Source organism: Ovis canadensis, chromosome 4 (genome assembly GCF_042477335.2).
Source record: "Ovis canadensis isolate MfBH-ARS-UI-01 breed Bighorn chromosome 4, ARS-UI_OviCan_v2, whole genome shotgun sequence".
In the NCBI taxonomy this organism is placed as follows: Eukaryota; Metazoa; Chordata; class Mammalia; order Artiodactyla; family Bovidae; genus Ovis; species Ovis canadensis.
The window spans coordinates 121,830,301-121,847,269 of record NC_091248.1 but is presented as its reverse complement, the minus strand read 5'-3'; the positions used below and the strand labels follow the sequence as shown (position 1 = coordinate 121,847,269).

The following is a 16,969-nucleotide window of genomic DNA, read 5'->3' as shown; positions in this document are numbered from 1 at the left end:
GTCATTTCTTAAAATTCGTTAGCTGAAGCTAATGAGAAGATAGCGGCAGATTGTTTCATTTACCACTATTTTCACTAATCTCTATTTTCTCACAGAAAATGAAGTTTAATGATGCTGAACAATTTTATCAGTATACTTAAACTATTGATTTATATTTTATTAAGGAGAAAGTAAATATTCATCCTTAAGATGAGTTCTTAGGTTCTCCTGTACTTCAAACACATAGAAATAAAAAATAAAATGAAACCCTCCAAATACACAACCAGAGTTTAAAGCGAGACAATTCTTCAAACAAATTAATCAGAAACACGATATGGTCCAAATATGAAATCAGAGAATCATACCTGGAACTCAGCTGGTATGTGGTCAGGATAGGTTTTGGGATATGGGGTATGAATATGGTTGATTGAAACTACAGGCTTGGGTTGGGCCCATAAAATGAGATAAAAACAAAGCAAAACAAAACACACTGCTGTTGGGCTGCTAGATACAGTGATTCTAAGGAAGCCAGTATGCTTGCTGGCTCTGGCACTAGATCATTAGCGCCTGAGACACTATTATGTAGGACCTGATTCTATGTAAAGGGCCCATGAAGTCATCTGAAGAGCAAAAAAAGCGTAAAACCACAAGAGAGGAAGAAAGAAAAGGTGGAAAGACCAAATCAAAATAAAAATACTGGCAAAAACAAAAAGACTTTTACTCAAAATATGTGCCTAAAAAGCATACCAAAAAATTTCATGCTAAAGAGGAAAACAAGGCAAATGATTGAAATTTGATTTATTCAAGATGAAACTAACTTTATAGAAGAATCTTCATAAAACTCTGATATAATTAAGGATGGTTAAGATGTTCAGTACATTAATAAAGGGTATGCTATTTATTCAAATGTTTAATAAGTTAAAAATAAATAAGGAAGGCAGGAAAACACAATCAGTGTGTAAAAGCAGATCAACTATGGACCTCTGAAATAAGAAATATAGCCATATAATTTTTAAAAATCGATAAAGAAAATGATTTCCAAACCTAATGTTAAGGAGGAAAATAGAGTCTTGCAAGGTCACATTAAGAATCCACTCAGACTTGAATACAGAAAGAGGGGTAATACTTTGAAAGTGGAGTTTAGAGACATGAATAATAGATGACAGGCTGCACTTAGAAAAGATAAAGTTTCCAGAGCAAAAAAGAATGAAGAAAATGGTGAAGAAATAGTATTTGAAGAGATTTCACCATAAACATTCCAGCATTAAAAATAGACCTAAGTCCTTAAACTGCAAATACTTATTATACTTAATGATTGCAATACATAAACATAAATGTACACTCAAGCAGTTTTTCATAACTGAAGGTGATATAATCTTTAGAAAAAATGTCCTCAGAGAACAGAATAGGATAAATAAAAAATAAATTCTCAAAAACATGTAAATTCTTAACAATCACCTCTTTGACTGTTGTCCTTTCTTCATGCTCTGCGTTTCACTGTGTATTGACCTTCTGGAATTTCTATTCAATCAATGTTGCAGTCTATCAACCTATCTCAAGAGTCTTAATTATCCTCTTAGATTTCTTTTTACTCTTATCATCATGTTTTATACATTTTATAACTATAATTCAATTGCACATTTCTTCTGTGAAAGATGCCAGGTTACCATCTATCCCCTCTACCTAGTTTTTTCAAAGCATTTATAATTTGAAAAAATGATATTGATTAGTTTTGTAACCTATAGATTATAAAATGATGATTTGGCATTTTAAAAGGGGACATTACATTTCTGAAAATGAGTAAACAGAGAAAAGGACATTAGATAGAGAAAGTTAATATTAATATTCTTGATAAGAATTGAATCTTGAACACTTGAAATTTGTTAGAGTACTTGATTATATTTAGATACTATCAATTAATGGGAATCATTTTTAAAAGGTATTACATAAAATCTATGGATCCCCAAATTACAAGACAAATGAAAAGAAAGTAAAAGCATTATGAATCCACAGCAGGCAGAAGGAAGAAAAGGAGAAATAAAGGAACAAATAAATTTATAATGAACAGAAAACACAGTTTAAGCTGATAGTAATCAATCTATGTATATAAATAAAACATTATGCATAAATGGAAGACATTAAAAGATAGATGAAGGCGAAGTCACCCAGTCATGTCTGACTCCTTATGACCTCATGGACTATAGCCTGCCAGGCTCCTCCATCCATGGGATTTTACAGGCAAGAATACTGGAGTGGGTTGCCATTTCCTTCTCCATTAAAAGATATAGTTAATCATAATAAAAGGAGAAAAGAAAATCCAGTCACAAAATCCTTTCAAGAGTCATACCTAAACTACCTATACGTAAATACAAACATACAAACTCTCTGTCATTGTCCTTGTCTCTGTCTCTCTCTGTCTCTCTCACACACAGACCAAGGTTAAAGCTCAAATAATGGAAAAACATGTTTGAGCCCGATAGAGTCCAGTAGTTGCAATACTGAGATAACTTCAAAGCATTTAAGACACACAGGAGCTACTACAGAACATAATGAAAACGTAAATCCACCAAAATGATAACATTCAGAATCTATTCCCTACAAAGACTTAGCAAACATCAGATAGGAAGAAACATCTTTAATCTGAGAAAAATATCTCCAAAACTCACAGAAAAATTATATTTAATGGTAAAATGATAAAAAGCTTTTATGAGTTAGAAAATAAATCTAATATGCTTCACTGAAAACACTTCTATTTAACATTGACTCATAACTAGTCAGCAACAGGCAAAAAGAATAATAAAGGGCACATTAAAATGGAAAATACAAAATACAAATTGTGTATGAAGAAAAAAACTATAGATGAACTGTTGAAATTAAGTGTAATTATAAATATTGGATTAAAAGTCAATGCAAAAAATGAAAATACATGGATGTTTAAAAATTGGAAAATTTGTACAGATTCTAAACTTTTCCAAATTCATTTATACTTTCAATGAAATCAAAATCAGAATTCTAGGAAATTTTCTTTATTTGTGGAAATTAATAATCTTATTCTAAATTTTGTATACAAAAATGTCAAAGATCAAGGATAGCCAAAATATCTGAGAATAAAAAATGAAATAAAAGGAATTTATTGATTATAATCATGTACTATAAAACTACAACTATTAGTCAAAGTGGTATTGAGGCAAGGGTGAACAAATAAGCCAACAAAACAGCTTGGTTAACTCAGAAATTCAGAAATACATGCACATAAGCACACACACATACACGCTTGATCTAAGAGAAAGGTGGCACTGGTATTTTCAATAAACAGTGCTGAGTAGGATGGCTACCCATGAGGAAGAAAACTAAGACATGAACCTTACCATATGTAATACAGAAAATAAATTCCAGGTAGGTTTTAGAACTAAGCATAAAAGATACAAGCAAATCTTCCAGAATGTAAATTAGAGGATCTAAGAGTAGCAATATTTCTTAAACAGAATCCAAAAGAAGATTGTCTCATATCAATAGTATACATTCTGACTGGATTTCCTTTTCTTCTTGGATTTCTAAATTTAAGAACAACACATTTTCATTTAGGTTAATACTTTTAACAACCATTTCTTAAAAGTGATTAAGAAAAAGAGAAGGCGGCATTTAAATTTTTAAAGTTTTTATAAAGCAAATGTTTTTACTGAACATGATGCCAGATACAGAACAGAGGTGAAATGGAGAAACAGCTTTCATAGCAGAATGTTCTACCATATTTCCAACAGCAAATACTTTCCTCTAAACATAAGTGACAGTGGAGCCACATAATCCCACTCTAGGATCCGATTAAGGGTTTCCCTGGGATCGGAACCACCAACCCTGGAGAATACAGCTAGAACCCTGTGACCTGGGAGGGACTAGTCAGAGGAATGAGGAACCTATGGTTAGACAGTGTGGGTATCAGATGTGACTCTGAGACCCCAGCACAGAGCAAGAAAGGGGTCTTCACAAAAGCGCCATTTTTGTCTTCCTAAACCTGATGATTTCTGCCAGCCTTCTGTCCTCATCTGTAAACCATTGAAAGTGAAAAGTGAAAGTGAAGTCACTCAGTCGTGTCCGACTCTTTGCGACCCTGTGGACTGTAGCCTACCAGGCTTCTCCGTCCATGGGATTCTCCAGGCAAGAATACTGGAGTGGGTTACCATTTCCTTCTCCAGGGGAATCTTCCCGACCCAGGATCAAACCATTGACTAGTATATAAATAATTATTTGTGCAACTGTGGACTGGTATTACCTCTGATCTTTTCCTCAACTTGGGCTTGAATGTAGAGGAAAACTCACAGAGATGGGAATGGCTGGAGCTGAGTCATCTGCTCCCTGGAGTGAGTGCAGTGGATGGGGAGTCCCAGACACCTTTTCTGTCCTGATGGAAGGATAGGACTCAGGGTGCTCGGGAGCTTTGAGGTGTGAGGGTTTTAGAGTCTGATCACCTAAAACCAGCCCATTCCCCAGAGACATTCCTGTCGAGCCCAGGGAACAAATTACTAGGCGTCTTCTCACTATTCTATGTCTTCCCTACAGAGTAGAGCAAAACCTACCCCTCCCCGCTTTGCTCTCCAGGTTTGCCATCCATGAGTGTGTGTGTGTGTGTGTGTGTGTGTGTGTGTGTAACTACTTAAGCAGAGAAATAAGAACTCAGGAGAATGGCTGGGGTAATCCTACTCAGAGGGATCTTGGTATGAAAATTTAACAAGTCTAAGTCATATATTATGGATTATGTCACATAGAACAATCTCCAAGTAATTAGACTTATTATGTATTTGATCTTCAAGTCATGCTTTCCTCCATACCCTCTTTTGGAATGATTTAAATGTCATGATGTGATACTTGTGGACCCCATGGAGCTTGTTAAGACAGCACCTCAAAGGACCAAATCCTCCCTGGAGAGTGTACGATCTTTGTCTGCTGAAAAGTGTTATTATGAAATGAACTACCAAAATCTTCCATTACAAATAATTGTTTTTACTCAGAAACTCATGAAGATTGAACTCTATTCTCTTATAGTTAAGGCAAGTTTGTGACTTTAAGAATACTGGACTTACTCTCTTGAGATAGAAAGTCATCAGGCACTACTGTTTCAGGCTGGTGTGCAGCAGGCAAACATCTGTTCTGGACCACTGCATTTTGGGAAGAGAACTGGATTGAGATATTAATTTATGGGTTAGCAGCATATGTAATGGGCTTCCCTGGTGGCTCAGACAGTAAAGAAATCACCTGCAATGCAGAAGACCTAGGTTTGATCCCTGGCTTGGGAAGATCCCCTGGGGGAGGGCATGGCAACCCACTTCAATATTCTTGCCTGGAGAATCATGGACAGAGGAGCCTGGCAGGCTACATACAGTCCATGGGGTCGCAAAGAATTGGACACAACTGAGCGACAAAGCGCAACAGCACAAGCGTATATAATGTGTTGTAATCACTGAGACAGATGAGGTCCATAGAAAGTAGATAGAAAATAGATATGAAGAATCAACCCTGAAAAATGCCAGTGTTTTTAGATAAGGGAAATGAGCAGGAGCAACCAGGAAAGCAGAAGGGCCACCAGGAGAGCAAAATCAGTGCTCAGGCGGGCAGTTCATCTCCCCACACAAGTCTTCACTTCTTGTACTTGTACAGACCCCTAAGGTCAGGTAGAGGGTGAGAGTTCAGAACCTTCTCGCTTTTTCCTTGTAGTTATCCGAGTCCTGGACATGCAGGCATCCATACGCATGCGCATGGTCCTCTATAGTCCCAGGAAGATGCTGCAGCCTTTCGGAGCCACCTGTATCCGTCTCATTGCTCAGCTCTTCCTCTGAAGTTTTTTGGTCAGACAGTCTGGCACCATATCTTCGTGTGTAATGCCTGTTATCAGTACCTCCGACAGCTGTGATGCTTAATAAGTGCCTCTCACTATTTTCCAGAAACACTCTATTCTATGAATACACAATGAGCGGGGTGAGCCAGGTCAAACACAGTCTTGCAAGTAGATGTTATAAGTAATCTAGAGATGATTTAAAGCCAACAGTAGGATGTCCTTAGGTTCTCTGCTAACATTCATTTGAGTCTTGTAACTCTGAGCTAATGGCCTAGTTTTCTAGGATTTCCAAAACCTAACCCCCACATAAATAATAGAAGTTTATTTTCTCACAATCCTAGGGTTTTGTAGGCAAAGACAAAGGTGTTGACAGGTTTGGTTCTTCTGAGGCCACTCTTCCTGATTTCTGGGTGACTGTCTTCTCCCTTTGTCTTCACAAGGTCTTCCCTCTGTTTATGTCTATATTCTCTCTCCTTTCAAGGACATTGGTCACTTCGAATTAGGGCCACTATAAATACCTCACATTAATATAACTACCTCCATAAATCTTATCTCTGAAAAGTCACATTTATGTGTACTCCAGGGCCCTGGTTTCTATATGTTAACTTTGAAGGGACACAACTCAGTATAAAGTAGCTAATTACTCACTCTTCAGACAATGAAATGTTATCACATGGTGGGCATGATTAATAGCTACAAGTCAGCTTGCTGAATATTGGCTTTTAGGTATGTGACCTGACATTTAGGAATTATCATCTCTTTTGGAATATGGCTAAGGATTGTGTTGCCCCAGTTTTTACCTTCCTACTAATAAAGACCTCATTGTAAGAATAAAAACATTAACTGGAACAGATTGGCATTTGCGTAAACTATGTATACATACTCTTGCCAAACCCTTTCCAAGGGATTTCAGGCTGCCTTAATCATTAATGAAATCAACGAAAATTTGTTACATGCTGAAGATTAATTCTTCGAAAAATTCGTTAATAATATTTAATGATTATTTGAGCAAGTTATCAAGATAATTGTTGGTGAACTTAGGCTTCAAATGAGTCAATAGTATAACCTGTGATCCTTGAGAAAAAGGACATGCCAGTTGAGTTCACTTTCCCAGAGGCCTAGTTCCTAGAGGCATTTTCTAAATGATGACCATATAAATGGAATCTGAGCAGAAAGCTACAGTCTTATTGGAAGGAAGTATTCGAAAACAGAGATACGGAGTATAAGAGGGTTAGGATTTGAGTTGTGGAGGTATTTGGAAAAGGAAAGATCTGTAGATAAGAAGCCCCCAAAATCTGTGCAAGAGTTTTTTTGAGGTATTTCTTAATCCTAAAGCACATGAATGTTAAAACCTAACAGGGAACAGCTGTTGAGGGACTGAGAGGTGAGATGAGCTGAGCATAACCGAACAGATATTTCAGACGTTGCAAAATGTCTAGAAGAAGTTGGAGTTATAATCTAGCCAACCTGGAGAGATCTTCATAAAGATTTTGATCTAGGTGCAAAAATGACATCCAGGGAGTAAGAGTAACAATAAAATAGACCCATATTAACAAACCTAAAATCAAGGCCAAAGAGAAACAAGGTGATCTCCAACAAATGTAATTGTTCAGGGGAAAAGCACAAAAAATAAATAATCTCTATAGAAGTATAAGGGCTTCCCTGGTGGCTCAGACGGTAAAGTGTCTGCCTGCAATGCGGGAGACCTAGGTTCCATCCCTGGGTCAGGAAGATTCCCTGGAGAAGGAAATGGCAACCCATTCCAGTAGTCTTGCCTGGAAAATTCCATGGGTGGAGGAGCCTGGTGGGCTATAGTCCATGGGTCTCAAAGAGTCGGACATGACTGAGTGACTTCACTTTCACTTTCATAGAAGTATAATATAATTGATAGCTTCTACAATGTATCATTTAGCCATTGAAAATCAGGAAGAAATGATCAATGCTCAAGAGATACATCAGTGGACAGTAGAGGTCCCAGACATAATACAGATAGTGGTTACAAATAAAGTTACCAGATAACTAAAATATATTGAAGAAATGGGAAACAAAGATAGCAAAAATGAAAAATATAATATTTCACTGAAGTATTAGAGTCTACAAAAAGAATCAAATATCTATTCTGAAAGAGCAACATGTATCATCTTAAATTAAGAAAACGTTGGCTAGGATTTAACAGATGACTGCCCCCAACAGCAAGCAGGACCAATGAACCTATCTGAAGATTAATAATAAACTAACAAGCAATAGCATTAAAAGTAATGAAAAATGGAGCTGAGTCTGAAAGACATATGGGAATATGGTAAAAATTCGAATATATACTACAGAAAAAGATAAAATAGGAATAAAAAAATTTTGAAGATATTATTTCTGAGAATTGTGATTCTATATTCCAATTTCTCCACTTAAGTATTATTTCATGGTATTTTCACCATTTCCTTTTTCCAGTTTCTTTCATTTACCCATCAGATTCTTGTATTCCCCAATTTTTCCAGCCCATAATTTTTCTTGCCTCTACGTGATCAGATTGTTTATAAACCTTAATTTAACTGTTTCATATTATAGATTTTCTATTTTTAAAACTACACTTTCAAAAACTTTCTCTTTCTTCAATATATAGTTAAAATATGCTCATCATGCGGCTGCTAAGTCACTTCAGTTGTGTCCGACTCTGCGTGACCCCATAGATGGCAGCCCACCAGGCTCCCCATCCCTGGGATTCTCCAGGCAATACTTGGACATAAAAATTCAGATTAAGAAAATATTTCCTTTATGTGAATTTACTCTCAAAAATGCATGTTATATGAATGGCATTAGTGATTTTTTCATTTAATGTGAATTTAACAAAAATATTACAAGTCAATACATATATGATAAAGGTTGATTTTTAAGAATATATTCTTTTGAATGCATGTTCCATACAAGTACATGTTTTATCAATCTTCTAATAGTAGAAACCTTGGATGTTTCCAACCTTTTAGCTACTATAAGTACCACTACAATGAGGCACCCTTGCTCACATAATTATATCTTCAGATAAATTCTTTAAATTGGAATTACTGGATTAAAACTAACAGTATTCATCTCTTTGTATCAAATTTCCCTGAAGAAAGATATAGAGCTTTAGGCTTCTATGAACACACAATAGTATTACTTATTTTCTTAAGGCCTTGCCATAAAGAGAGAATAAAATTGAAAAAGTCATCAATATTAATTACAAATAATTGTATCTCTTTTTAACTTCAACATTTATTTATTATTTATATTTTCATATGAATGATGATAATTGGGGAAATTAATTTTAAAGTGTTCTGAAAATGCTTAAAGAACAGCCTAAATTTTGTGTTCTATGCAAGTTTTTGTTTTTCTACTTCAAACTCTTGAAACATTTCAAAAACTTAACTGTTAAACAGCTTTAACTTAGTTGCTAAAAAGCTTTATTTATTTATAACAGAGACAATTAAAAACTAAAAGCTTGATAATGAACACAGAAATTTAACTGAAAGGCAGTTTGCTTTATAAGAAAGTTTTCTTACCTTCCTTCTTTTTCTTTCTTTTTCTTATCATTGTAAATACATTATCATGTAGTTTTACTGAATTTCTTTGCTGCTAGATAATTGTGATGCTGTGTTTGGACTACTGATTCACAAAAATGAACACAAATTCCTCCAAAAAGCTCTAAATTGATAAATTCATCAATATAGTTTTTATTAACTTATTGTAACTTAATATTTAAACACACAAGTACATTCTATACAAACTATAATGGACAAGTCTCAGTCACATTCTCAATCATTCCATATTCTTATTTTGACAGCTAGAATAAAGGTTTTGAATCCATACCAATATAGCAATCATAAAAAAAAATAGCCAAAAAAGTAGTCAAAAAAAAGTCCATACCAATAGAAAAGTCAGAAAACATAGTAGACTCTGTCTAAATTCATTGTGTTTCATGGATAAATCAAGACTTAGTTCCCTAGGACTTAACCCTTGTGGCAGATATCACCCTCTCACTTCCTTACATCTCTCAGTCTGAGCTATCTGGAATCTTCATCCCAGATGAAGATCTTATCCCATCTCAGCCATCCATGTGACTAACTCTGGTTAACCTGGTTGGCTTCACTGAGTAAAACACAATAGCACCTCATCTCATGTAACTCTGCATGCCTCTTGCTTCCTGGGCCAAGGTTTCCTTTACCCCTGGAGAAAGTCACGCTGGACTCCTTGGCGGCCATGATGTGCATATAACCTATAAGGTAGGCTATAAGGTAAAGTAATACCCCATGGAGTGGGGTATTCTCTCACTCATTTATCAGTGAGAGGGTCAAGCAATTAAATTATTCGCTTATCTATTCTTGGATGGACTGTTCCAGGAGACATATTTCATAAGACTTCTCATAAGACAATCCCATGAAGTAGGATGTTTAGTTGTTTCTAAAGCTAAGAAGTAATGCCAGCATCAGTAAAGCACCCTTGAACTTCCTCTCCCAACTCTTTTGTCTCACTCCTCTTTTTCCTTATTTATCATTAAATGTTGGTGCTTGCCTGGTGGCTCAGATGTAAGGAATTTGTCTGCAATGTGGAGACCTGGGTTTGATCCCTGGGTTGGGAAGATCTCATGGAGAAGGGGATGGCTATCCACTGCAGTATTCTTGCCTGGAGAATTCCACGGACAGAGGAGCCTGGTGGGCTACAGTCCATGGGGTCACAGAGTGGGAAATGACTGAGTGACGGTAAGCGTCTGTCTACAATGTGGGAGACCTGGGTTTGATCCCTGGGTGGGGAAGATCCGCTGGAGAAGGAAACGGCAATCCACTCCAGTACTATTGCCTGGAAAATCCCATGGACAGATAAGCCTGATAAGTTACAGTCCATGGGGTTGCAAAGAGTCGGACACGACTGAGCAACCTCACTTTCACTTTCAGGATAATGGAGCCACTGAAGTTGCAAAAATCTAGTGGCAGAGAGAATCCAGCCTAAGATGTAGGGGTATTCTCTGTTTTCAGAGAGGCAGAAACTCTATTCTTCTGGTCCCATTGAAATAGAAAAAGGAAGACAAGTAAGAAAACATTGTTGGTCAGATGCATATATGTACTGAGTTTCCCGTTCTGGCTTGAAATCACAGACAGGGGGCTGTTGGATACAATGAGAATAAATCTTAAAATATATGAATATTTCCCTAACATTTCCCATCAGTATGTCTGGCTGGAGAACAATGTGCAAAGCAACTGCATAAAAATATCACATAAGGTTGAGCAAGGAGAGATGAGCGCTCAAGAACTGTTGTGTCTGGATCCAGGAGCAGTGAGACAGCTCTCCTGGACCCTTGCTGCCTCTGGCAGGGACTTAAACAATCCTACCTGCCTCCTGAGAAATCTGTATGCAGGTCAAGAAGCAAGTTAGAACTAGACATGGAACAACAGACTGGTTCCAAATTGGGAAAGGAGTACGTCAAGACTACATTTTGTCACCCTGCTTATTTAACCTATATGCAGAGTACATCATGTGAAATGCTGGACTGGATAGAGCACAAACTGGATCAAGATTGCTGGAAGAAATACCAGTAACCTCAGATATGCAGATGACACCAACCTTAGGGCAGAAAGCGAAGAGGGAACTGAAGAGTCTCTTAATGAAAGTGAAAGAGGAGAGTAAAAACGCTGGCTTAAAACTCAACATTCAAAAAACAAAGATCATGGCATCTAGTCCCATCACTTCATGGCAAATAGATGGGGAAACAATGGAAACAGTGGCAGACCAAAATGGCTCAAAAATCACTGCAGCCATGAAATTAAAAGACGCTTGCTCTTTGGAAGAAAAGCTATGACCAACCTAGGCAGCATATTAAAAAGCAGAAAAAGTCTGCTTTGCTGACAAAGGTCCATCTAGTCAAAGCTATGGTTTTTCCAGTAGTCATGTCTGGATGTGAGAGTTGGACCATAAAGAAAGCTGAGTACCTAAGAATTAATGCTTTTGAATTCTGGTGCTGGAGAAGACTCTGAAGAGTCCCTTGGACAGCAAGGAGATCAAACCAGTCAATCCAAAGGAAATCAGCCATGAATATTGATTGGAAGGACTGATGCTGGAACTGAAGCTCCCATATTTTTGGCCACCTGATGTGAAGAGCTGACTCAATGGAAAAGACCCTGCTGCTGGGAAAGATTGAAGGCACGAGGAGAAGGCAGTGAGAGAGCATGAGATGGCTGGATGGCATCATCAGTCCAATGGACATGAGTGTGAGCAAACCCCAGGAGATAGTGAAGGACAGGGAAGCCTGGTGTGCTGCAGTTCATGTGGTTGCAGAGAGTTGGACACGACTGAGCAACTGAACAACATTTTCCCTTCTTATCTCTCAGGTCCATCACTACCGCTCTAACCTATGTGTATTTCTCCAGGCCATCATCTAGCCAGCAATTCTTGCCTGGACTGGTAGTAGCTTTTAAGTTGATTTCTCTGATATCGGCTTGGATACTTCAAATCCTCGCTCCACACAGCCCTAGAACCAGCCTAAATTAAGGTCTGTCTACTTGATATTTTCATACTTACAACCCTCTAATGGCTTCACATTTCACACAGGACATCTATCTGGACCAGTAGCTTGGAATATGAGTGTTTCCATGCTGCTTTCTCTCCAACCTTGCTTCTCATTAATCCTTGCTTCGTGTTTTTCTGTCAAAAAACCCTGAGCTTTGTAGTTTCCCCCCACCCCATACATGTCGCTTACTCCCTTTGGGCTTTTGCTCCTTCCACTGATTAGACAGAATATGTAGTTGTGCCATGCCACCTCATACTTCTGGTTAACTCTCACTCATCCTTTAAGATGATCTTCTCCTGAAAGTCTTTCTTAGCCACTCTCACTCTAAGTGAGTTATACTTTCCTGAGCTATATTAGCACTACACTCTGCAGAGCCCAGTAACTAACTTGGTGTGTGGCAAGGTTAATTTCATTTATTCATCTGCTGTTATTCCCGCTAGAGAGTGAATAAAGTCGTAGTAGAAAATGTATCCTTTTCATTTTTTCATTTCCAGACCTAACAGCACAAAATGTGTGTGTGAGTGTACATACATGTGAATGAATTTTAGCAATTTTGACTTGTATTTATTCATGTATTTTTAACTATTCATTATCTCTTTAGAAAATTAAGATTGCAAAGTAAAGACATTATGAGTCATGGACTTCATAAATTATTTTGCATCAGGTAAAAGGCTAAATTTTATAATATTCCTGGTTCTTTCTAGTACAGTGGGAAGTCTAATTTGCTACTGTCTTATTTATAGGTTATAGGTCTTGTTGTTTAAAGATATGCTAAGTTTATGTTGTATGTGATATTAATACCATTTGTTGAGCTCTTACTATGAGTCATGGATTCTGGCAAGCATTTTGCATATAGGTATTTTCTCTTCACAACAAACCTGTGAGCTTAGTATCAGTGAAATTTTTACACATACTATAACTAAATTTTAAAGAATTTAGGTAAGTTGCACACATAGCTACTGAAAGACCTTTGTAAAAACCAAGCTCTAGCTGAACTCAAAACATGCATATTTTTAAACCTTTTTTTTGGCAATGGATAAAATGCCTTCATAATGGAAATCCTTAAAAAGGGCTGTTTTATAAGAGAGAAGTTCATATGTTTTCATCTTCAAAAACACTTCTTCACAACAGATCTCATTTTAAAATTTGAATAATTCCTTTATATACAGTTTAAATATTTAGAAGGTTTAATTATGTAATTTGAGAAGAGAGGTAAAAAACAAAAAAAGCCTCTCTCTATATCCTTTTCCATTACTTCTTAACTATTTTCTATCACTTCATAATTGTTAGCATTTCATGCTTGATTCAGTTCAGCTCAGTCGCTCAGTCATGTCTGACTCTTTGTGACCCCATGAATCACAGCACACCAGGCCTGCTTGTCCATCACCAACTCCCAGAGCTCACTCAAACTCACGTCCATCGAGTCAGTGATGCCATCCAGACATCTCATTCTCTGTCGTCCCCTTCTCCTCCTGCCCCCAATCCCTCCCAGCATCAGGGTCTGTTCCAGTGAGTCAACTCTTCCCATGAGGTGGCCAGCGTATTGGAGTTTCAGCCTCAGCACTATCCTTCCAATGAACACCCAGGACTGATCTCCTTTAGAATGGACTGGTTGAATCTCTTTGCAGTCCAAGGGAAAGCATCAGTTCTTCAGCGCTCAGCTTTCTTCACAGTCCAACTCTCACATCCATACATGACCACTGGAAAAACCATAGCCTTGACTAGATGGACCTTTGTTGGCAAAGTAATGTCTCTGATTTTCAACATGCTATCTAGGTTGGTCATAACTTTCCTTCCAAGGACTAAGCATCTTAATTTCATGGCTGCAATCACCATCTGCAATGATTTTGGAGCCCAGAAAAATAAAGTCTGACACTATTTCCACTGTTTCCCCATCTATTTGCCATGAAGTGATGGGACCAGATGCCATGATCTTCGTTTTCTGAATGTTGAGCTTTAAGCCAACTTTTTCACTCTCCACTTTCACTTTCATCAAGAGACTCTTTAGTTCCTCTTCACTTTCTGCCATATTAAACTTACTCAAATATCAATTTAAAATCAAATGATTTCTGACAGGTTGTAGCTCTTGTATCCCTGGTCAAATAATCTTCACAATTACAGTGTGTTCTTATTTGCTAGGGTGTTTTCTCCAAATTTTGATCATTTCCCATAAGAGACAAGGTCATTTGGTCATTTCCCATGATCAAGCCAATGAGGAAAAAAAGAGAGTTCTTTGAAGGACTATGCTACTTCCATTCTGCTCTCTTCTCTCACCTCCACAATCCATGGATTGCCACCCACACTCCACAAGTAGAGAAAAAACTGACTGAGAAAGCTCTGGTATGTCTATATATTTATTAGCATGACATCGTTTGGTGTTTTCCTGTTGCTGTTAATTGCATCACAGTTATATTCTTAATTCTCTTTCCCTTGAAGCCATGGCTCATGCTCTTACTTCATTTAAGCTGGTTATGCCTTAGGAAACATCACTATCATGGGAATGTAAAGAAATATTTCAAGTGTAAACCAATTTTTGAAAGAGACGATAGTGGCTGAATTTAAAATATTGAACTACTATGTTATTAATCTCTCCCAACTCCTTTACCTTAAATATTCTACAAATACCTTGCTTTATTCCAAAACATTTTGCCTATATGTTCTGATAACAGAGGAAAAAATATACGCACTTATTTCTTCTTATTCAGAATATTTCACATAACCACATTAAAAGCATACACTCTGTGCAGCTATTTGGAAGCTGTTTGCATTTTCCTGTGCAGCACTAGCTTCACTACCAGAGCCAGAAATGTGGACTGGGCTTTCTTGGAAGACAACCTTAGGAGACTTTGAAGAAGATGAAGAAAATGCCTGCTCAGGAGAGATCCTTTGGGCTCTTTTATCAGTATAAGTTCAGTCACGGCTGGCTCTTTGCGACCCCATGAACCACAAGACACCAGGCCTCCCTGTCCATCACCAGCTCCCGGAGTTCACCCAAACTCATGTCCATTGAGTCGGTGATGCCATCCAACCACCTCATCCTCCGTCATCCCCTTCTCCTCCTGCCATCAATCTTTCCCAGCATCAGGGTCTTTTCAAATGAGTCAGCTCTTTGCATCAGATGACCAAATTATGGCACAGCCATTATCATGTATTTTGGGCCCCAATCTCAGGACTTTTTGATATCTTTGTAGTTTGATGTCTGTGTAGATCATGTTTTGATATCTGTGTAGTTGTTGGACAAGATGACCTCTTAGGTCCCTTTAAACTTAGTCACTTTATTATTCTTTAAGTTTTTTGTCAACTTCTCTCTTTATCAAGCATTCTCTTCAGAGCAGCTTTGACCTCTTTATTCCTCAGACTATAGATCAGGGGGTTGAGCATGGGATTGAAAAGGCTATGAAACAGCAAAAGGTATTTTTTCCCTTCCTTAGAGTGCCCATATTGAGGCCCAACATACATGATAATGGCTGTGCCATAAAAGAGCCCAAAAACACAGAGGTGGGATGAGCAGGTGGAGAAGGCTTTCTGGCGCCCTTCTCCTGACCGGATCTTTAGGATGGCACATAGAATATGAATATAAGACACCACAATCAAGGAGAAAGGTCCCACCAGCACAGACACTGCCCCAGCCAAAACCATGGTCTCATTAATGTGGGTGTCTGCACAGGCCAGCTTGAGAACAGCTATGATTTCACAGAAAAAGTGATTAATTTGATGCGGCCCACAGAAGGGTAATGGTAGGAGTAACACCAGGTGGACTAGGGCTAGGAGGACTCCGAAAACCCAAGATGTCACTGTCAGCGTGATGCAGACTCTCCAGCTCATGATGACCGAATAATGGAGGGGGTGGCAGATGGCCACATACCGATCATAGGACATCACCACCAGGAGCAGACACTCAGTGTGAGCGAAACTCAGAAAGAGAAAGGTCTGTGTGATGCAGCCAGCAAAGGGGATGGGCTTGGCTGGACTCAGGAGGTTGACCAGCATCTGGGGCACCGTGCTGCAGGCGTAGGCCATGTCAACAATGGCCAGATGTGACAGGAAGAAGTACATGGGGGTGTGCAGTCTGGAGTCCAGTAAGATGAGCCCCAGGATGACCCCATTCCCCAGTAGGGTGAGGACATAGAACAGGGAGAAGAGCCCAAAGAGGAGCATCTGAGTCCTTGTGTTAAGGGGGAATCCCAATAGGATGAACTCTGTGACAGAGGTCTGATTTCCCTCCATTTCCCTGTGACACAGACAATGAATCTTGCCAAACTGGAATGTCCAAGAGAAGAGCTTTAACATGCTGAATCTTTGTCAGTCACTGCTTATTCCCTAATAAAACATCTTCAATGATATTTTTGTCCTGTTAGTCATTTAATAAATGAAAACTAGGCATGCCACATGAGACAGAAGGAACATTTTCACTGCGGTATGCTAAATGCTAATATTTGGAAGGCCTAGTATTCAATAAATCTTTACTCCCAAACCAACTTTTATCACAGCTCAAAATATATTAATACTTAAATTGCCTTCCTAGCAGTGGAGTTTTTCTCAGCCTGTGCTGATTTTATCAGAGGTTTGCCCGCGTGTACTCCTGTGCTGCTGTGTACATATATACATGTATGTAAATTTGCACTACT

The 16,969-nt window shown here is 38.1% G+C and overlaps 1 protein-coding gene across 1 annotated transcript; it reads right to left on the bottom strand.

Annotated features, from left to right (window-relative positions):
- Window positions 1-15,638: 15,638 nt before the first annotated feature.
- LOC138439765 (olfactory receptor 2A25-like) lies at window positions 15,639-16,568 on the bottom strand. The gene has a single exon (XM_069588858.1). It carries the CDS (start codon window positions 16,566-16,568, stop codon window positions 15,639-15,641), a length of 930 nt encoding a protein of 309 aa, XP_069444959.1.
- Window positions 16,569-16,969: the final 401 nt, after the last annotated feature.

Coding starts and splice junctions, on each gene's coding strand:
- LOC138439765 (XM_069588858.1), bottom strand. CDS start 16,568: ATGGAGGGAAATCAGACCTCTGTCACAGAGTTCATCCTATTGGGATTC.